This window comes from Rutidosis leptorrhynchoides, chromosome 4 (genome assembly GCF_046630445.1).
Source record: "Rutidosis leptorrhynchoides isolate AG116_Rl617_1_P2 chromosome 4, CSIRO_AGI_Rlap_v1, whole genome shotgun sequence".
Classification (NCBI taxonomy): Eukaryota; Viridiplantae; Streptophyta; class Magnoliopsida; order Asterales; family Asteraceae; genus Rutidosis; species Rutidosis leptorrhynchoides.
The window spans coordinates 538,161,472-538,185,078 of record NC_092336.1 but is presented as its reverse complement, the minus strand read 5'-3'; the positions used below and the strand labels follow the sequence as shown (position 1 = coordinate 538,185,078).

Sequence of the window (23,607 nt, the reverse complement as noted above, 5' to 3'; positions counted from 1 at the left end):
ATCGCACAAATCTTTTTAGTCTAATGTTATTGATATAGGGCGACATATTGACTCTCTTGGTGTTCGTTTTAGAGATTCATTTGTTCGAAAAATTGGGGTTGGGGATGTTACAAGTTTTTGAGGGGATATTTGGCTCGGGGATGTTGCGCTAAGGGACAAATTCCGTAGACTCGTAAGACTCGATTCGAATCAGGAAGCTTTGGTGAAAGACAGGTTATCTTCGGACGGTTCGAAAACAGTGGTGGCTTGAGATTGGACAAGGACACCATCGGGTCGTGTGCATGGTGAGCTTGAGGAGTTAAGTGTAATGTTGCAGTCAGTGAGGTTAGAACCAGAATCGAAGGACTCGTGGGGGTGGTGTGGTAATAATAATGGTTTGTTCACTACAAAAAGTCTTTCTTCCTCAATCATTTCAAAAACATTACATGCGGGTGCAAACGTAAAGAAAACCTTAAGGAACGTGGTACCAAAAAAGGTCGAGATTTTCATTTGGAGGGCTGGAAGAGAAAGAATTCTGGCTCGGGTAGAACTTGACAAATGGGGAATTGACCTACACTCGGTTCGTTGCCCGCTTTGTGATGATGATATCGATTCGGTGGTTCATTCTCTACTTACGTGTGAAAAAGTGAATGATGTGTGGACTAAAGTTTTCAAATGGTGGGGTCTTAACAGTGTCTCAAACTTCTCCTTTGATGATCTTCTCCAAGGCTTGTTGAACAAATTCGGTTTCGGGCAAGTACATTTGGCAATGGGTAATTTGGACTACTGGTTATCTCATATGGAAAAATTGAAATTCGACAATTTTCAAGAATAAGTGTTGGAGTACTCCGAATACCTTAAGTGAGATACAAGTTAAGAGCTTCGAGTGAATCGCGAAGAGATTTAAAGGGAAATCGATTGATTGTCATAATTGGTTTTATAACCCTTCTTGTTATTTAGTTTAAATGTATTTGTATAGTGTGTGATGTATAAAATAATGTTAGCTTGGCATTTGTCCTGTACGTAGCTCCTGATGCTAGGGAGCTATATATATATATATATATATATATATATATATATATATATATATAGTGGTAGGATCAAGAGGAAAGTAACCAATCGGGGGAAAGTAAAATCTTTTTTTTTTCTTTGTTTTTTGAAAAAACTTTGTTCACGAACATTATAGATTGGATGAAAATATGAACATTTAATGAAGAGACTTTGTGATAAATGTTTTTATTTTGGCGGGAAAACACTCGAAGAACTAATATATAACAATTATCGTGTTTTTCGAGCATATGTTGAGGTTTTAGATATTAGGGTTTATAGGGTTTAGATATTAGGGTTTAGAAATTTAGGGTTTAGGGTTTATATTTAGGGTTTAGATTTAGGATTTAGATTGAGTTTTTAACACGAACGGTTTAGAGTTTAGGGTTTAGGGTTTGGTGTTTTGGGTTTATGGAATAAACCCAAAACACCCATAAACCCAAAACACCAAACCCTAAACCCTAAACCCTAAACTCTAAATCGGGCTAAATTTTACTTCACAAAACATGAAGAAAAAAAACGTTAACATTCTTCACGAACAATATTATCTTGAATGTTATTTTTTTCGATCGTTTTCCCGCCTAAATAATAACATTCATCACGAAGTGTCTTTTCTAAATGTTCATATTTTCGTGTGATCTTGATGTCTGAAAAAAAAAATTCCAAAAAAAAAAAAAAAAACGATTTTTTTTTTTTTGCTTCCCCCGCTTGGTTACTTCCCCATTGATCCTACCCCTATATATATATATATATATATATATATATATATATATATATATATATATATATATATATATATATATATATATATATATATATATATATATATTGAGAAATAAAACGATTACTACTTTTCAGGAAAAAAAAAAAAGATCGGTTTACTTATTTTCTGTAAATATTTTGTTTGAAAAACCATTTCTATAATTACTCTTAACAAACCATTTTTTAAAAAAATTCTTGAAACCGGTGATTATCAGTTTTCCTCTACTATGAAGTGTTTTTTATTTGGGTAAACGAGGAAATTCTTCTATGAACGAGCACATCGGCTCCTCCATAGAAGGTAAAATCTCGAGTATCAAGCCTCCCGAGCGCAAAACCTGGTACCGGGTGAATTGCACATTATGCGTACCCTCTAGTCACACTCCCTTTTTGAAGAATTTGGCACAGCCAGGAATTGAACCCGGGTGGTGTGCTTCATTGGACAACTCGATGACATTGTGTGAAGTGTTCACATATGAAACTTAAGCAACCGATTATTTCAATCTCAAACAAATAATAATAATAATAAATATAAATACATACAATTAAATTGAGAAAATTAAAAATGCCCCAAAGGCACAGCTTACCCCAACAAATCTTATTTTCAACTACATCACTGTGGTTTAAAGAAATTTAACTTGATACCATTATCAATAAGAACATAAACCCCAGCTGCAATCAATAGCCCACTTAAGCCCATTCCAAGAACACCAAGCCCCCAATTTAACCACCATGAGAGGCTATAAACCTTTGGTTTCTTAACCTTAAGCCACATAAAACACGGATACACTAACGTCACCGGCAAAGCGATTCCACCAACCAAACCAGCAAGACTGGCGACAAATGGGACCGCTACTGCGAGGAAAAAGTTAATAAATCCGAACAATGTCCTCATGATCACTCTGATCCACCAAGCAGTTGGCTTTTTAAATTTTGTGACATATGCTGACTCCATCTCGTCGAAAGTTGGCATTGCGTAAATTTGAAACGAGCTAACAGCGTTGATCATTACGAATATGCATGCTAATGCTTGTACAGATTTTGCAATGTCTTGTGAATGAAACATGAATAACGCTGTCAACATCCCACCTGAGGGAATCTGTCAAATAGCCAAAAATATAATTATCCCAATATTATTTGGGCCCGCTAGATGGGCTAAAATGTACAATTAAAAGCATGCCGAAGTTAGCCCACATTGGTACCAATGAATGCTGTTGAGAATTAAAAAAACTTACCAAATGACCATAAGCCCAGTAGCCTCCAATTGCAAGTGGGAACAAACACAGTGCAATTAGTGTGTATGAAACTTTAACACCTTTCCACATGGGTACTGTTGATGGATGCTTCTCACTTGAGGGCATGGTGGCCTGCAGTAGTTTAAACAAAAAATATTACTCGTAATGATTATTTATAATAATATTTTCACAAAAAATATTATTTTTATGATCAATTCTATCTTGAGATCTTTTGAATCTGATGTGACAACACAAAGACTACGGGAAAAGTATGTTAAATTGTGATTAATATATAGATAAATAAAGTCAAATTTTAACATTATTATCACGGAAAACTGGTTACAGTATAGTATGGTCAATTCTATAATACATTGAAATACTCATTTTCAAATAAATAAATAAATAAATAAATTATGAAAAATTACTTAAGTTAATATTTATATACGTCACAATATAACCGTATATTTTAAAAAAATTACTGACTCGTTTTAATTTTAAATAGTAACATTGAGCCCACCATATTAGAATCTTTTGTATATTGACCATGTATGAATACTAAGACCATTTTGCCCATTGGAATGTATTACAAAAACTTGAGCATTGTAGATACCACGTTCTTTAAACAATCAAACTTGCCATTCCTTTTATTTTAATTTGCAATTTTATTTTATTTAATTATTCTTATATATATGTTGTACGGAGTATTTATGATATAAAAGAAATAAAGGTGCTAGTTTTATGACAATAACTAAAAATTAATACGGAGTATGAAATATTAAAACCTTAGAGAATAAGTTATTATAATTACCTGAATTTCTAAAATAAGATTGTGTCCTCTAAATGCAAAAGCAATGATACCAAGAGCATTCAACACATCAAAAGCTTTTGAGACTTCACTCCCAACCCTAATTGGATTATACGACACATTCGGAAGTCTGCCTTCAGACACCGAGACGGCCCATATCGTTGTACAATATCCGAGGGCCGTAATTGCCCCAACAAGAGAAACGCCCGCAATTGAATTAAGATTGGGTAGTTGTGACAGTAGTATTGCAGCACAAGTGAAGACCAAGTACCATTCTACGGTTGTAAGTGTTTCTGCCTTGCATTCCCTTCCAGCACACACGACTTGAAAAAATATCTTGGCCGTTGATCCTCCAATTATGATACATGTCATACACGTACCCGCTGATAAGTACATGATCGGAAATAGCGTAAGGGTCTTCCCTAACCTTTCACCTGATCATACAAGGTGTTATTCGATTAATGTGATTATATATATAAAATTACAAATTCAGCTTGTCTTGTATATATGTTGCATTTGTTGTGAAACGTGCTTAATTGGTCATGGATGTCTATATATATGTTTCAATTGCAAAAAGAATAATAAAATAAAATTCAAAGAACTACTGTAAGTAGTTGTGTTTGGTAAGTGTGAATAGTCATATATATATATATATATATATATATATATATATGTGTGTGTGCGCGTGTGTAACAATTATATATATATATATATATATATATATATATATATATATATATATATATATATATATATATATATATATATATATGTGTGTGTGTGTGTGTAACAATTAAGTGGAAAAAATAATATAATAATAATAATAATAATGATTCAAAAACTAATGTGTGTGCATCAAAAATTAACGTGCCTTAACGTTGTAGCTTTCAACTACTCTTATAAATTAGTACAATATTGAAATTGAATCATCACAAGATATATATTAAGGGTTGTCAGGTAATAGATTCAAAAACGCTTACAAAATACTGTATTTAAATAAACCAAATACATCTATATGGAAAATAATATTTCCCCAAATAGACTGAGCGAGCACTGGGAACCTTATTTGTTTATATTAAAAAAATTTGAAAATAATGCATGGCCCAATATTTAAATACAATAGAGTGTACCTAAAAAGGGTAAGTATGCTCTGTTTGTTAATTGTACCTATTAACAAAAGCTACCATTCTAAAAGAATCGTGGATAGATAACTAAATAATTAAATCCATTTAATTCAACGTGTACCTATAAGGCTATAAAGGTAACTATATTCAGTTGTTAACTAATTGGAGTTTTTAGCTAACTTAAAAACGATTATAAAAGATTGATGCATGGCTTACCGAAAGTTGCACTTGCGAGTTGCATGTATCTACTGTACCGCAACCCAGTTTCATGAGATTCATGTAGATTTACAAGCAAATACAAAGTGTAAAGTTGCCATATGAATGCAAAAGTCAACGCTATTATTCCCCAAGCCCTGTATATAGTTTTACAAAATTAACAACAGTTACTAACTTTTTTGAAAAAAAAAAAAAAAATTCAAATAAATATATTGAAGATTGAGTAAAATTAAGTTAATTACCAGCCAAGAACTGTAAAAGCAACAGGAAGAATAAGAGCTTGAATCCCAATTCCAGAACAAAGTGTATGAAAAGCAGCATAATAAGAATTTCCATTTCTTGATTCGGTTATTGGCAGCCATGCATCCGTGGGGTCCAGTTTGGTGAGCTTAAGAGCCTTTCTTAAAGGACTACCTAAAGGTGTCAAAAATCTTGGTGTCAAATTTCTAGACTTTATATAAGCCATGGGGGTCCTTGCCCCACTTGGGGGCATAGTCACCGGTCGATCTGGTGTCCCAAGGAACGGTGATCGTGACATCGATGGTGAGTGCATTTGTGACGGTGGAGCTGATACGACAGGTGGTGTGTTGGAAAATGTAATCTTGTGTCCGGTTTTTGGTTTAGTTGTCGTTGTGGTTTGTAAGTAGTCATGGTCCGGTGAGTGGAGGAGGGGTGACCGAGATAACGATGGGGAATGAAGTTGCGATGAGAGGGCGGATGTTGGCGGTGAGTGGACTGAGGACGGGGTTATCGGGGCGGATCCGACGTGATCACGGGTAAACTCCATCGTGTAAATTTGACTACTAGTAGTAGTATATGTGTTTTGGCTTTGATGTGAGATGATTCCACTCGGATTAAGAGAGATGTTAGGTGAAGATTAGTATATAAATTGAGGGTGGTAAGTCAGGTCAAAATGGGAGTACGAACGAACAACAGGAAACAAAGGATTTTTGGAAATGTAGTGTGCGTATGCTGACCAATGGTTGACCCAGAAACCTTGTGTCAAATTACGGAGTATGTACTTAAACATTGGTGGACTTAAATAATTCTTTTTTTCTTATTACCAAAGGCACCTTCACCAAGATGAAGACCATAACTAGATCTCAAAATACAACTAAGCAAACAAGAAACATAAACACATGCAAGGACATCCCAACTAGGGAATAAGCACGACAACCAAAAGACCAACGAACTTAAAATAACCACCAAACACAACGAACCAACTCGAAAAAATGACCCAACAAATGAAACGAACCTCAACTTGATTTAAGAAAAACGGCCAAATTTTCTTTTACAACATACTGTGTGGTGCGTCAATTTCTTCCCGGCGCGCAACACAAGGTAAAATTAGCTCACTCGGCAGACTTGCCGACTATTTCTGAAAACAATTATGATGTGCGACGCCCAGTCATTCTGCACGGTGCGTTGTAACACTACTCCAGACCTGCACTTGAAATTCTATTTTGACACCATTCCAAAACAATACAAATCAGCCATTTCAGTTTTTAACATTGAAATATGTTTTAACATTCCGCAAATAATCGATTAACAAACCATTTGCAATTATAACGAGTTTACAAATCTCGGGTACTTCACGAACTGTTAATTAACCATGTGCCAGTTTCAACCCAAAACACTTTTAACAATGGACACCATGGTAAAAGCATGTCAACCGGGACTAATACCCTTCTAAAGCATCATTCAAAACAAGCTAGTTCTCCTAGTTCCACCGCATCATCAACACCTAAGCTAATCACTAAGCTTACCCTTCCCCTTGCTCGTGCACGAATCTATAAAAAGATAAAACAACAATAACGTAAGCTAACGCTTAATGAGAATAATAATCATACATATGTAAACACAATTTATACATATACCGCATATATCAACTAGCATGCTATCCAACAATCAAATAAGATCATGACGCACATGAAATCCACCAATAGCACGCACCGACATGATAATTGTACATGAGTCAAGTCACAACGTCACCCATCACGTTAATTGAACATAAGTTCAATCACGCCACCTATGGTTAACCATAATCACCGCATATCCGTCGACGAACTACAACTAGTGCATCGAACACACTGGCACTTCTCCATGCGGACAAATATTCGCCGATTTGTCCACACATCACACATACGATTTATGCAGATATACAATTATTACACTCACCTTGTATCTTCATTCACAATACAATTCCAAATCTCGCAATTTTCTCAATGCAATTCACCTTTTACATTAGTCAAAAATCAACTAAGTTCATCGATTTAGGTACTGTAGTGACCCGAACTTTTCCATGTTTATATATATATATATTAAATGAAATTGTTATTTACATGATTAAGTGTTTCCAACATGTTAAGCAATCAAACTTGTTAAGACTTAATTAATTGAAATAGGTTTCATATAGATAATTGACCACCCAAGTTGAACGGTGATTCACGAACGTTAAAACTTGTAAAAACTATATGATGACATATATATACGGATATATATATAGTTAACATGATATTATGATAAGTAAACATATCATTAAGTATATTAACAATGAACTACATATGTAAAAACAAGACTACTAACTTAATGATTTTGAAACGAGACATATATGTAACGATTATCGTTGTAACGACATTTAATGTATATATATATCATATTAAGAGATATTTATACATCATAATATCATGATAATATAATAATTTAAAATCTTATTTGATATTATAAACATTGGGTTAACAACACTTAACAAGATCGTTAACCTAAAGGTTTCAAAACAACACTTACATGTAACGACTAACGATGACTTAACGACTCAGTTAAAATGTATATACATGTAGTGTTTTAATATGTATTCATACACTTTTGAAAGACTTCAAGACACTTATCAAAATACTTCTACTTAACAAAAATGCTTACAATTACATCCTCGTTCAGTTTCATCAACAATTCTACTCGTATGCACCCGTATTAGTACTCGTACAATACACAGCTTTTAGATGTATGTACTATTGGTATATACACTCCAATGATCAGCTCTTAGCAGCCCATGTGAGTCACCTAGCACATGTGGGAACCATCATTTGGCAACTAGCATGAAATATCTCATAAAATTACAAAAATATGAGTAATCATTCATGACTTATTTACATGAAAACAAAATTACATATCCTTTATATCTAATCCATACACCAACGACCAAAAACACCTACAAACACTTTCATTATTCAATTTTCTTCATCTAATTGATCTCTCTCAAGTTCTATCTTCAAGTTCTAAGTGTTCTTCATAAATTTCAAAAGTTCTAGTTTCATAAAATCAAGAATACTTCCAAGATTGCAAGTTTACTTCCAAGTTTTCTAAATCCATTCCAAGTAATCATCCAAGATCAAGAAACCTTTGTTACTTACAATAGTTTATCTTTCTAATACAAGGTAATAATCATATTCAAACTTTAATTCAATTTCTATAACTATAACAATCTTATTTCGAGTGGAAATCTTACTTGAAATTGTTTTCGTGTCATGATTCAGCTTCAAGAACTTTCAAGCCATCCAAGGATCCTTTGAAGCTAGATCCATTTTTCTCATTTTCAGTAGGTTTATCCAATGAACTTGAGGTAGTAATGATATTCATAACATCATTCGATTCATACATAAAAAGTTGTCTTATTCAACGTTATAAATTTGTAATCGCTAGAACATAGTTTAGTTAATTCTAAACTTGTTCGCAAATAAAGTTAATCCTTCTAACTAGACTTTTAAAATCAACTAAACACATATTCTATATCTATATGATATGCTAACTTAATGATTTAAAACCCGGAAACACGATAAACACCATAAAACTGGATATACGCCGTCGTAGTAAAACCGGGGACTGTTTTGGTTGGGATAATTAAAAGCTAAGAAGAACTTTGATTTAAAAGCTATACTTCTGGAAAAATGATTTTTCTTACGAACATGAAACCATATCCAAAAATCATGGTTAAACTCAAATTGAAAGTATGTTTTTCAAAATGGTCATCAAGATGTCGTTCTTTCGACGGAAATGACTACCTCTTTCAAAAACGACTTGTAACTTGTATTTTCGACTACAAACTTATACTTTTTCTATTTAGATTCATAAAATTAAGTTCAATACGAAATCGTGGCCACTGGAATCACTCAAAACGGATTAGAAACGAAGAAATGGCGAGTAAAACAAGATTGATAAAAACTACTCATTTTACCTACGTGAAAGTTAGTAATAAATCTATTCCAACCATAACCTAATCAACTTATATTGTATATTATGTAATCTTGAGATACCATAGACACGTATACAATGTTTCGACCTATCATGTCGACCCATCTATATATATATTGCGGAACAACCATAGACACTCTATATGTGAATGTTGGAGTTAGCTATACAGGGTTGAGGTTGATTCCAAAATATATATATAGTTTGAGTTATGATCAATACTAAGATACGTATACACTGGGTCGTGGATTGATTCAAGATAATATTTATCGATTTATTTCTGTACATCTAACTGTGGACAACTAGTTGTAGGTTACTAACGAGGACAGCTGACTTAATAAACTTAAAACATCAAAATGTATTAAAAGTATTGTAAATATATTTTGAACATACTTTGATATATATATGTATATATTGTTATAGGTTCGTGAATCAACCAGTGGCCAAGTCTTACTTCCCGACGAAGTAAAAATCTGTGAAAGTGAGTTATAGTCCCACTTTTAAAATCTAATATTTTTGGGATGAGAATACATGCAGGTTTTATAAATGATTTACAAAATAGACACAAGTACGTGAAACTACATTCTATGGTTGAATTATCGAAATCGAATATGCCCCTTTTTATTAAGTCTGGTAATCTAAGAATTAGGGAACAGATACCCTAATTGACGCGAATCCTAAAGATAGATCTATTGGACCTAACAAACCCCATCCAAAGTACCGGATACTTTAGTACTTCGAAATTTATATCATATCCGAAGGGTGTCCCGGAATGATGAGGATATTCTTATATATGCATCTTGTTAATGTCGGTTACCAGGTGTTCACCATATGAATGATTTTTATCTCTATGTATGGGATGTGTATTGAAATATGAAATCTTGTGGTCTATTGTTACGATTTGATATATATAGGTTAAACCTATAACTCACCAACATTTTTGTTGACGTTTAAAGCATGTTTATTCTCAGGTGAATAATAAGAGCTTCCGCTGTTGCATACTAAAATAAGGACAAGATTTGGAGTCCATGTTTGTATGATATTGTGTAAAAACTGCATTCAAGAAACTGATTTCGATGTAACATATTTGTATTGTAAACCATTATGTAATGGTCGTGTGTAAACAGGATATTATAGATTATCATTATTTGATAATCTACGTAAAGCTTTTTAAACCTTTATTTATGAAATAAAGGTTATGGTTTGTTTTAAAAATGAATGCAGTCTTTGAAAAACGTCTCATATAGAGGTCAAAACCTCGCAACGAAATCAATTAATATGGAACGTTTTTAATCAATAAGAACGGGACATTTCATGTAGAACAGATGGCAGATAACAGGGATGCGAACGCTACAAACCCTATTCACCCCGGAACGTTCAGTGCTCCGAATGAGGAGGATGAAGCAGAGATCTATGAGGCAGAATATGTGCATTGCCTTGAAAGCAAACTCAAAGAAGCTCAGGATAAGGTTGCTGAGCTTGAATTAGCATAGCATTCGGGTAATGAGGATATACCACCGAGTTTTGACACTGCTCAGTCACACACCATACCACAAATACACCAGAACCAGTACCAATACCCATTACAGAACCAATTTCCTCAGTGCGTCATGCCACCACAGATTCACTACCAGTAACAAAATCCAATGATGATGAATCAAGTCCAGCCACCCATATATCAACAATCATTTCCACAACAGCAATTCCAACAACAATTTCAACCATCAAAAAGATGTACCTTTAAACAATTCAGGGATTATGGACCGTCACCATACTCAGGAAGTTCTGACCCAACCACGAATCTCAATTGGTTAAGGGAGGTTGAAAAGGCATTCGAGGCTTGTCAATGTGAGCCAGAACTGAAGGTGACTTATGTGAGCAGTTTGTTGAAAGATAGAGCTATGGTGTGGTGGGATTCTGTGATTGCTAGTGTTCCTCCAGAGCAAGTTAGGATGATCACTTGGGAGCAGTTTTATGCTAAGATATGTGAGCAATAATGCAATGTGTTTGATATGAACAGAATTAAGATTGAGTTCCTAGAAATGCGGATGACACCTCAGATGTCTACTTATGAGGTAATTAATAAATACATGGACAAGTTAAGGTTTGTGCAACAATGGTTGCCTGACGAACAATCAAGAATCCAGCACTTTGTGAATATGATTTTGTCGGAATACAGGACGTTTGTGAAGTCTGCACCGACATTATCTCAGGCTTTTGTGATGACAAAGATGGTGGAAAGTGATGTTAGAGCAGCAAGGGGTATGAATTTGGGAAACGTTGTATCGCAGGGTAGTTAGGCTACCAGTCAATCAAGCTCAAGGTCTAAGAAATCGGTTGGGTTTAGACAAAAGGGTAAAGGTAATCAATCAAGCACGGGGTCTGGTTCTGGAAAGAGAGAATTGTGTAAAGGTTGTAAGTCTTCTCAAAGTGGGCAGTGTTATAGGCAACGAAGAGATGTTTAAGATGTGGTATGGTAGGTCATGAATCTCAGGAGTGTTCCTTCAGGGAAAATGTGTGTTGGAGTTGTCACTAGTCGGGTCACCGTTCGGCTAGTTGTTAGGCGTCAAAGGGCGCAAGTTCTGGGGCAGGATCAGGGGTACGTTCGGCATCTGTCGGGGGTTCCACAGCCTCTAGTGGACAGAAGAGAAAGAATAGCAGAAGCAAGGGCCTTTCAGATGACAGTGGAGGCCGCTACTAATACCGATGACGTCATAACTGATATGTTCTTGATCAACTTAATACATGGTAGAGTATTGTTTGATTCGGGTGCAAATAGGACGTTTATGTCTATAGATTTTTGTACTAAGTTAGGGTTACCTACTACTGTGCTGCCTGAGCCTGTTAGAGTAGAGCAAGCTGATGGTAAGACGGTTTCAGTCACAACGTATGTGTCTGGAGCTAGTATAGAAATTGATGGTAGACCGCTTGCTATGTCATGTTTAGTGTTTCCTATCCCTAGTTTTGACGTAGTATTAGGGATGAACTGGATGAGCCTACATAAGGCCCACATAAAGTGTGATAAGAAGATTGTAACCTTTCATTTGAATGATGAAACCCGAGTTGTGGCCCGAGGGGAACGGGGTGGATTCAGTTTTCCATTGATTTCTATGATGAAGGCGAAGAAGTCGCTTTCTAAGGGTTGTGAGTCTTTTATGGCTTATGTTATCGATGCTAAAATTGAGAAAAGATCTGTTACCAATATTCCGGTGGTTTCAGAATTTCCTGAGGTATTTCCTGATGAGTTACCGGGGTTGCCGCTGGTAAGAGAAGTAGAGTATAAGATTGAGTTGATTCCGGGAATAATTCCAGTAGCCAAGGCTCCTTATAGGTTAGCTCCTTCTGAAATCAGAGAGATGATGTCTTCGATACAAGAATTGTTAGACAGGGGATTTATAAGACTGAGTTCCTCGCTGTGGGGTGCGCCGGTGTTATTTGTAAAGAAGAAAGACGGTACTCTAAGAATGTGTATAGATTATCGAGATTTGAATAAGAGAACAGTTAAGAATAAGTATCCGTTGCCTAGAATTGATGATCTATTCAATCAGCTTCTGGGTGCGTCGTACTTTTCGAAAATAGATCTTAGATCTGGGTATCATCAGGTTCGGGTTGCAGAATCAGATATACCGAAGACAGTGTTCAGAACAAGATATGGGCATTACGAGTTATTGGTTATGCCATTTGGGTTAACAAATGCTCCGACAGTCTTCATGGATCTGATGAACATGGTCTGTAAGGCGTATTTAGATCAGTTCGTTATCGTGTTTATCGATGATATATTGGTGTATTTAAAGACAGAGGTTGATCATGTGACACGTCTTCGATTAGTTTTAGAGTTGTTAAAGAAAGAGTAGTTATATGCTAAGCTCTCGAAGTGTAAGTTCTGGCTCCGAGAGGTACAGTTTCTGGGTCATGTTATCTGTGAGGCAGGTATTAAAGTAGATCCATCAAAAATAGAAGCAGTAATGGGTTGGAATTCGCCGAAGATGCCGACTGAAGTTAAGAGTTTCTTGGGTCTTGCGGGTTATTATCGCTGGTTTATAAAAGATTTTTCTAAAATAGCGGGTCCGTTAACCAAATTGACTAGAAAAGATGTAAGTTTTCGATGAAATGACCAACAGGAACAGGCATTTCAGACTCTGAAACAGTTGTTGTGCCAGGCTCCAATGTTAGCGTTACCAGAGGGTTCAGATGATTTCGTGGTTTATTGTGATACGCCAATTGCCGGGTTGGGGTGTGTACTGATGCAGAGAGATAAAGTTATCGCGTACGCTTCTCTTCAATTAAAGACACACGAACGTAATTATCCAGTTCATGATTTAGAAATGGCTGCAGTGGTATTTGCGTTGAAGCTATGGAGACACTACTTATATGGTACGAAGTGTGTAATATGTACAGATCATAAGAGCCTCCAATATATTTTCACGTAGAAAGAACTGAATATGCGGTAGAGACGGTGGATTGAGCTTATAAAAGATTACGATTGTGAAATAAAGTATCATCCGGGCAAAGCGAATGTTATTGACGATGCCTTAAGTCGTAAGAAAATTGTGGAGACCGTAATATTTATGAGAACCGAAATATTTTCAGACCTAATTGAACAGATAAGACAAGTTTAAGCCCAAGCTTTATTAGAAGAAAATTTAAAGACTAAATTGATGACCAAAATAAAAGATCAATTGACTGACGATTCCTGTTGACTTAAGACGTTTAAGAACCGAATTTGGGTGCTTATGCTTGGAGATTTAAGGAAATTAATCTTAAATGAAGCGCACAAATCGAGATTGACTATCCATCTGGGTAGTACCAAGATGTATAATAACTTAAAACTGATGTATTGGTGGCTAGCGATGAAGAAAGATGTTGCTCAATTGGTAGAAAGGTGTCACGTTTGCGCTCAGGTTAAAGCTGAACATCGAAAACCCTATGGTTCGTTACAGCAAATGAAAATACCAGAGTGGAAGTGGGATCATATTACGATGGATTTTGTGACAAAATTTCCCAGAACTCAGAGAGGTAATGATATGATTTGGGTAATAGTGGATCGACTGACAAAGAGTGCACACTTTTTAGCAACAAAAGAGACAACCTCGTTGAGTATGTTGGCAGAATTGTACTTGAAAGAAATAGTTAGTCGACATGGGGTTCTGTTGTCTATCGTATCCGACAGGGATTCTAGATTTGTGTCTAACTTCTGGAACAGTTTACAGAAAAGTTTGGGAACGATGGTAAATCTGAGTACAACGTATCATCGACAGAACGACAGTCAGAGTGAACTTACAATACAAGCACTAAAAGATATGCTTAGGTCCTGTGTGTTAGAGTACGGTGGTCCGTGGGATATGCATCTACCTTTGATCGAGTTTTCTTACAACAACACTTATCATTCGAGTATGGGTATGACGCCTTATGAAATGTTGTATAGTCATAAATGTAGAACACCAACTTGTTGGTTAGAAGCTGGTGAGAGACAGTTTGCAGGTCCAGAATTAGTTCAGATAACAGCCGAAAAGGTAGCGATAGCACGCAAAAAGTTAAAAACGACACGTGATAGACAGAAAATGTATGTCGATCCACGTAGACGTCCGATAAACTTTGAGGTGGGTGATCAGTTTTACTTGAAAGTTTTACCGTGGAAAGGAGTTATCAGGTTTGGTAAATGGGGTAAGTTAGCTCCAAGGTATATTGGGCCTTTCAAGATTATTCAAAGGGTTAATGACCAGACGGCTGTGTTAGAGATTCCGACAGAGTTGACAGGAATACACAACACTTTTAACGTGTGTTACTTTAGGAAGTGTAAGGTCAATGATGAGATGCAACTGGTTCCATTAAGTGATTTGAGGGTGGACCTGAATCAAAAGCTAGTTAGAAAGATAACAAAGTTAAGAAAGAAGGAGATCTGTATGGTGCTTGTTGAGTGAAAGCATAGTTTAGGATCGAACCTTACGTAGAAGATCGAAGAGCTGATAAAGGCTCGTTATCCACATCTGTTTGACCATGACCAGATCCTAAGGATGGAATCTCTTTAAGGGGGTGCATTTGTAACATCCTCAGATCGAGCATAGATGTAAGATGACCTTTTTGCCCTTAGGCATAATTGTGTGGCTACTTATGTTTTTATTTTAGTTGAATATTTTATATTACTTTATTATGTGGTTAAGACCAGTTTGTGACAAGGGTCACATAATATGTTCGTTTATTTAATTTGGACTCCGTTAAGGTTGTCAAATTAAGTACGAAAGTTATCAGATAACTGGTAAATACCCGTGTGTGATGGGGTATTGTGTTTTAACACGAATATAATCCTTGGACCAGCTCATTTGTGGTGTCTTTTTTCCAGAATCTTCATTTTCACACACACTTAAGCCTAATTCAAGAACCCTAATCTCTTAAATCTCATTTTTGTATTGAATCCTTGTGTGTAATCAGTTGCTTGTGATTTTAGTGTTTTAATCAAGGTAAATCTCAACTGATTTTGTGTTCAAATCAGTGAGTTTTGTGCTTTTAATTAGGCTTTGGTTCAAAGAGGGGTTTTTGTCAAATCTTGTGATTTTAATGTTGTTTTCGTATAATCCGTCGGGTTAGAGTCTCTTTATGTGTTATAAACGTCTCTTGAATGGATTTTAGTGTTAAAACGTTTAGAAATCGAGATTTGGGTGATTTTGGTTCGAAACCCGTTAGTTTCTGCTGTTGTTGCTCGATGAACACAATCGTACGGTTGCAGCCTGCAACCACACGGGTACATTGTGTAACCGTACTGGTACATATGCAACCGTACGGATGCAGTGGTGTTGGTGCAACCGTACGGATACATGATGTAACCGTACGGATGGACTTGTAACCGTACGGATGCATATGCAATCGTACAGATGTAGATCAGTACTGCACTGTTGTTTAATTTGGATGTTTTCTAGCCGTAATGCTGCTCGCGTGACTTATGATAATCAGAATGTAAATTCTGAAAATGCATAAGTGTTTAGTAGACTTTTAGTGGCGCTTTTGATACTGATTTGCTGTACTGTGCTGTTTTATGCTGTCGGATAGAAATTAACTTGATTTGCCTTATGTTCAGGTGATAAGGATAAGGAAGCAGCTCGGTGATAGATTATCTGAGCTAGTTGCTGGTATTCGGTGAGTGGGTCTATCTCTGGGTAGAGTATTATGTAGCTGACACGCTACTTGTTCAGACTCTTTATTATTATGTTTATGCTCCGCATGAATACCATGTGTAACTAGACACTGCCATGCTAGTTAGGATGATTGCATGACTGATTATATGTGATCTTATGTGCGCACTGTTAGTTGGACACCAACCGAGGCGGCAAGGTTGGGAACCCACCGAGGCGGCAAGGTAGGGTTTGTGTGAGGTCGACCGTGGTAACCTGGTCGGGTCATGATGTTACTGATTGTTTAGTATAGCATAGAAGGACGCATGTGTTGCGTCTAGACGGTTATGCAGTGGATTCAGTAAAGCGGACAATCGGTAGACTGTAGCCTGATCAGCTAAGTCGTGTGCTCATACAAGTCGCCGATCCTCATATTGTCACTTGTTGTTTTATGCTAGTTCAGGACGTTAGCATATTTGTGACCTTTGCATGTTCAGTTGCTTATGCTTGGTCTGTTAGATAGTTTCCATTCACTTAGTAGTTGTGCTAATTCCCCCACATTTCCACCCATTGCAGGTTTAGGTACTGCTGCTTAGGACGGGTGTTGCAGACGGATTAGAAGACATGTTTGACTATGAGCTTACTCTGATGTTTTCACGTAACACCGTTGTTGTATAAAGTTGGATTGTAAACTATTTTATGTAAACAATTAACTATGGTGATTTTGGTAATTACAAGTACTTCCGCTGTTATAAAAAAATTAGGGTGTTACAATAGGGGTATTCATCAGTTCGATTTTCGGTTTATTCGGTTCGGTGTATTCGGTTTGAAATTTTTTTTGGTCAAATAGAAAAACCGAATTCAAAGTTAAAACCGAACTGAAAACCGAATTCGAATTCGGATTCGGTTCGGTTTTCGGTTAAAATCGAATATTATGAAAAAACTGAGAACGATGGTAGTTTAATTGTAGCGTTACTAATGTCTTAGTTACTTATATACTAAAACAATGCCGTACTCGCAAAGTGGGTAGTCGCCCTGGGATTAGTCAGTTAAAAAAATGTTGGATACCTAGGTTACAAAAAAAAAAAAAAAATTAATATTTACAGCTTAATTATGACGCTTGCTGCTTCTGTTATTAAGAAGAAGAATATAATAATTTGAGTAACATAATTATAATGTGAGTTACCAAATCGTAATATGGGTGAGAGCATATTTTTTTATTGGATCCCAAATTATAATGGCATTAAAACACATTAAATATATAAAAATTTTGAATTCAGGTTTGAATTCGGTTTTCGGTTAAACCAAAAACTGAACCGAAAACCGAATTTAAATTCGGTTTCTTGACTCGATCCGAAAACCGTTTTTCAAATTCGGTTTGATTTTTTTCTGGTTTGATTTCGGTTTAGTTTTCGGGTTCCCGGTTTGAAACCAAATACCGACCATCACTAATGAAATAGTGATTACGTTCTCAAATCACCATTAACACCAGTAATCCAAAGTACTTATCTTCCAAATCATCAAAACTAGACTCAAACCCTAGTTTGACACATTTCAAGTCAAGAATCAGATTTTGACCAACAATAAGTTCATGAAAACACCAATAACCAACAATATACACGTTCACACACAAAAGGACACAATCACTTGACTTTCATGAACAAAATCTAATACGTAACCCAAAATTCACAATTAAGGGTTACACACCCAATTACTATACCCAATAAACCAAAATCTTAAGATATAAATGTTTATGATCATCCTCAACCCAAACTCTAACATAATTTTAAGATTACAAACTTAAATTTCGGATTAAGGTTTACCTCAATCAACAAGATGAACCCTACAAGCTGATCGGAGTCACAGAGATGGACTTCAAAATGGGTGGTAATCACCAGCTTCTTCACCATATTGATGCTTCTCTCTACAATCTCACACTAGAACAAGAGGAACCCTCTGGAAGTGTTTGGAAGCAGAAAATGAGACTTCCAGATCAGTCTCGAGGGGTAAAACCTGGTTATTAAGAATTTACAATTAGGTCCCTCAAGTTTCAAAAGTTGATAAAATCTGCCCCGAATTTCAGTTATGTTGCGCGACGCGGAGTAACACTTATTGGAAAACCATTGGGCATTAAAACAAACTACAAGCAAACATACACAACACCAAAGACCAAACATGGGATCAAAAACCGCTACATGGCACTCATAATGAAACGAAACCACCAAACAAGCTCAAATATCTTCATTGTTGAATTGTCAAGCTCAACCCCATGAACTTACATAACTTTTGGAGGGAGTGTATATCAAAATATTTATTACGGCGTATATACTTAACCATTTGGCCGTGCTAGGGTAAATTTTTTCCCTTTTGATTAGCTACGTTGTGCAGGTTCTCTCATTTTCCCTCCAAACTCACAAACCATATTTCTCACCTGTATCTTGCAGTCACCTATTTTCTTCTTCCTTCCTCCTATTGCTTTTGCTTCAAATTTTTCTTCCGCATCTTACCAGGTCAATGTTACTGCCTCCTCCTTTCACTCCAAACTTTTTACTTCAGAATCATACTTATATATATATATATATATATATATATATATATATATATATATATATATATATATATATATATATATATATATATATAATCAAGAGGGAAGCACTTTTTTGGAGGGAAGTGGGGAAGTAATTTTTTTCGTTTTTTCGAAAAAAAAATTTCAGGCATCAAGATCACATGAAAATATGAACATTTAAAAAAGACATTTTGTGATGAATGCTATTATTTTGGCGGTAAAATGCTCGAAAAAAAAATGAAAACATTCAATGCATTGAATATTTTAATTCTGAGTTTTTTTTAAGGGGTTAGAAATTAGGGTTTAGAAATTAGGGGGTTAAAAATTAGGGTTTAGCTATTATGGTTTTGGGTTTAGAAATTAGGGTTTAGATTGAATATTTTAACACGAACGGTTTAGAGTTTAGGGTTTAGGGTTTAGGGTTTTGGGTTTAGGGACTAAACCCAAAACACTAAACCCTAAATCCTAAATTCTAAATCGGGCTAAATTTCGAAAAAATACTTCACGCAAGATGAAAACAAAACGATGCAGATAAACTCAGAATCAAAACATTCAATGTATTGAATGTTTTCATTTTTTTCTTCGAGCGTTTTACCGCCAAAATAATAACATTCATCACGTGTCTTTTTTAAATGTTCATATTTTCACCTAAACTTGATGCCTGCAAAAAAAAATTCGAAAAAAGGAAAAAAATTTGCTTCCCCCGAAAAAAGTGCTTCCCTCTTGATTATATATATATATATATATATATATATATATATATATATATATATATATATATATATATATATATATATATATATATATATATATATATAACATAATAATAAGAAGCATAATTGAAATTACAACTTCATACATGAAAAGAGTGATGTGAAAAAGCAAGAGGACGAAACTGCACAATTTTTGAGCATGAAAGCGGGCTGGTTGTAGCACTTCTGGTTGGAAGACCCTTGCGTTTCATGTCTTGGTTTAAGTATGTCATTGGTTGTTCTTGATTTTACTAGTCTGTTTTTTCAATCTAGTTTGGTTTGTAATTTCTTGTGATGACACAAGACACGTTTGGCTTTATTTGTATTTTTGTATTATTTTTTAGATATTATCGGATAAAACTCTTTACCAAAAAAATGACAATTTCAATTCACGAAACCAACGCTTGAGACTACAATTCGGGTTGAATTATAATTTAAAACATAAAATAGTTTAGTCCAACTAATAGTTTTCACTTTTTACTTACGTGATCAGGATTCGAACCACATCGATGACCCCTTTAACTTTAAAAAAGAGTTTGTGGATATAAAATGTACAAATGACAACAAGGTGTGTAACGTTTTGTATTCCAAAGAAATTGATAAAATCGAAAACGATGTTGTCGAAACCAAATTCCACTTGTGCATCACAAAATGGCCGAATTCATAAACATAGGCCTTTAGAGTCAGGGGCAAAGTCAAATAAAAGTATCTAAGACTATTATGTTTAGATTATTAATTAATTAATTAATTAATTAATTAATTATTACTATATCCGTCTCATCTTAAATGTGCACTGTTGACTTATCAAAGTGTTTCTTTGTCATCTTTGACCGTAAATATTTTTATTTGTGCTGTATAATACTTGGTGAAAATTATAAGAATGAAATGAGTTTTAAATGTGCGTTCATTCCATATAATTTTCATAAAATATTATATAATACAAATGAAAATATTTACGGTCAAAGTTGACAAAGAAAAACTTTGAAAAGTCAACAGTGGACACTTAAGATGGGACGTATTAAGAATTAGGATTTTTATGACGAGAGTTGTCATTTACACGTTGTAAAATATTGTACATAACACATAAGTATTAATTTTATTGTAACGATTTATTCAGATGTACAACACTTTTAAGTGTATTAATAATGGGCTTTCGTTAGAAAAATTATTAATTTTAATATTATACTCTCCTTCCCAAAAAAAGAAAAAACCGTTTACCTTATTACATAGTTGTTTTTCCAAAATAAGTGCTTAGTTGTTTTTCCAAAATAAGTGCTTACTTATAAAAATGTAGCTACAAAATATCACTAAAACTTTTGATCAATTTACCATCATTTATTTTCTGAAATATTGAAAGAAATTAATCAAGTATGTCTTGAATATAACAAAAACTGCCATTTATCAAAGAATTTTAATTCATTACGAATTTCTAAGATCATTCTCAACCATGACATCGCCCCTCCCTAGGACGACAGACCACCACATCAACATCACATCAGTCTTCTCTCTCCATTTCCTCCATACTTTCTCCCCATCACACACAAATCTCAACCATGACATACTTCCTTCACATCACATACACTCAAGTTTGGAGAACTCGGATCTCGGGAAGATCTCGTTTGAACTTTTTTAAGGAGATCTCGGCATCTCGGAATAATCTCGGGGAGATCTCGGACGTTGACTTTATAGTTTTTTTAATAAAAATATACATAAAAAATTAATATATGTATATTTATATACGTTTTTATGAGATTTTACAAAAATATCCGAGAAATGAGTGAGAAAATCTTACAAATTAGCAAGAAAATCTGAGAGATCGTGACTTTGACTAAGTTTGACTCGGTTGACCGAGAAATCTCGGGAGATGAACATCTCGTCTCGGTTGCCTTCTAAAAATGAGATCTCGGGGGAGATCTCGGGAGATTTACAACACTGCATACACCACAAAATTAATTAAATAAATTAAAGTACAAGTGTTTATGGGTACAATTAAATATTGTAACACTATGAGAGGTACTCGTCCTTAATTATGATTGAGAATGACAAATGCCAAGGCGAATGGGAGAGAGAAACACAAGGGCGGTGAGCGCGACACCAATGTTATTGGCGCCCTCAGAGGGCGGGCTTGAGGGCGGTCCAACACACTTACCGTTAAGAATGGTCGGTTTTTAGATTGGTGAAGTATTTTTATTTTGCCTATACTCTACACCTTCTTTGAGTATTTTTGTTTTGTCTCTACTCTACACCTGCCTTGGGTACGAGTTTGTTTGTTTATGTTATTTATGCATTTATTACAATAGAAGTATTGATACGTATTTCAATAATAACACGTATACCAGTCGATACATTGATCCCAATTGTTTACTAGTCGGTTCCGTTACTACAATGTGGTCAAAAGTGTTGCCTCGTAAGGTGAACATTTTTATTTAGAGGTCAACATTGAAGATGTTACATATTCGTCTAAATGTTCGGCCATAGGTATGGAAATTGATGACGTTAGTTGTGTTCTCCGTCCTCATCAAATTGAGGCCATAAACCACATTTTATTTTCGTGTGATATTGTTGGTGAATTGTGGAGGTAGGTTAGTCTTTGGGTCGATGTTCATTTGCCTCTTTTTTATTCATGGTCAGATCGGTTGAATTTGTATCAAGATTGGCATGCCACATCTTGTAGGACGAGTCGTTTATATGCTATTGTCACGGCTACTATGTGGATGACGTGGAGATTACGAAATGCTACGTTGTTCGTTTCTTATATTTTGATGAAAAATGAACTTTTTGATTATATTCGTTTATTTTAATTTAACTGGAATAAGGGCAAAGGTAAAGAAAATATAAGTTGGAATGATTGAATCCTTTGCGATGTAATGTTTTTGGTTCTAAGCTTCTTAATTTTTCACTAGGGAGGTGGTAGTTAATAATATTAATGTTCCCCAAAATATAACACGTATACCAATACAAGACTTTTAATTCTGTAATATGTGATTATTGCCTTAAATTGTACCTTGAAGTTTGAGATAAGGTTGGTCAATGGGTCAATATGTCTATCCATTGTTTTTAATGTAATTTCTCGGTGTTGGGTAGATGGTGTTCCAATATCCTACATATAGTGCATCATTATTCGTGTGATTGTTGTTTTTACTCTTTGGAGCATTTGGATATGGTGACCATATCTTTGAAGATTCTACTTTCCGGGAGTGATATGTTTTTGATAGCATCATTGTTACCGGTTTTAATTGGTTGTTTTGAGATATCTTAAGAATATGATCAACTGAACGGTGTGGTTATAAAGCCTCATGCATGCTCTCTAATTTTCTTTTGTTTTACTAGCTTCTCATTAGTTTCCTTTTGATTAGTATAATCTTACGTTGTTCGTAAAAATTATAAATAAAATTAGTAATAATAAAAATATCAAAATTGTACTTTAAAATTGTACTTTAAAAATATCAAAATTATATATATATATATATATATATATATATATATATATATATATATATATATATATATATATATATATATATATATATATATATATATATATATATATATTACCGAGCATGCGGGTCATGGATATATCATACACGCTAAATAACTCGTGAATATACATGTTAACCTATATACTTATATTTAACTACACATTTTTATACTAATAATTTTGAATAATTTGTTAGCTAATGATATATTCATGATTCAGATTATTACATCCACCAATTATATGCATTATTTAGTTCTACAGTAAGACCTATTAATACACAATTTATGGTCGA

At 34.8% G+C, this 23,607-nt stretch overlaps 1 protein-coding gene across 1 annotated transcript; it reads right to left on the bottom strand.

Moving 5' to 3' along the window:
* Window positions 1-2,388: 2,388 nt before the first annotated feature.
* Window positions 2,389-6,003, bottom strand: LOC139845070 (lysine histidine transporter-like 8). The gene is made up of 5 exons (XM_071835295.1): window positions 5,408-6,003; window positions 5,166-5,302; window positions 3,829-4,259; window positions 3,021-3,152; window positions 2,389-2,884 (listed from the first exon to the last, which is right to left on the bottom strand). Exons 1-5 carry the CDS (start codon window positions 5,950-5,952, stop codon window positions 2,399-2,401), a joined length of 1,731 nt encoding a protein of 576 aa, XP_071691396.1. The 5' UTR covers window positions 5,953-6,003; the 3' UTR covers window positions 2,389-2,398.
* Between the last annotated feature and the right edge of the window lie 17,604 nt (window positions 6,004-23,607).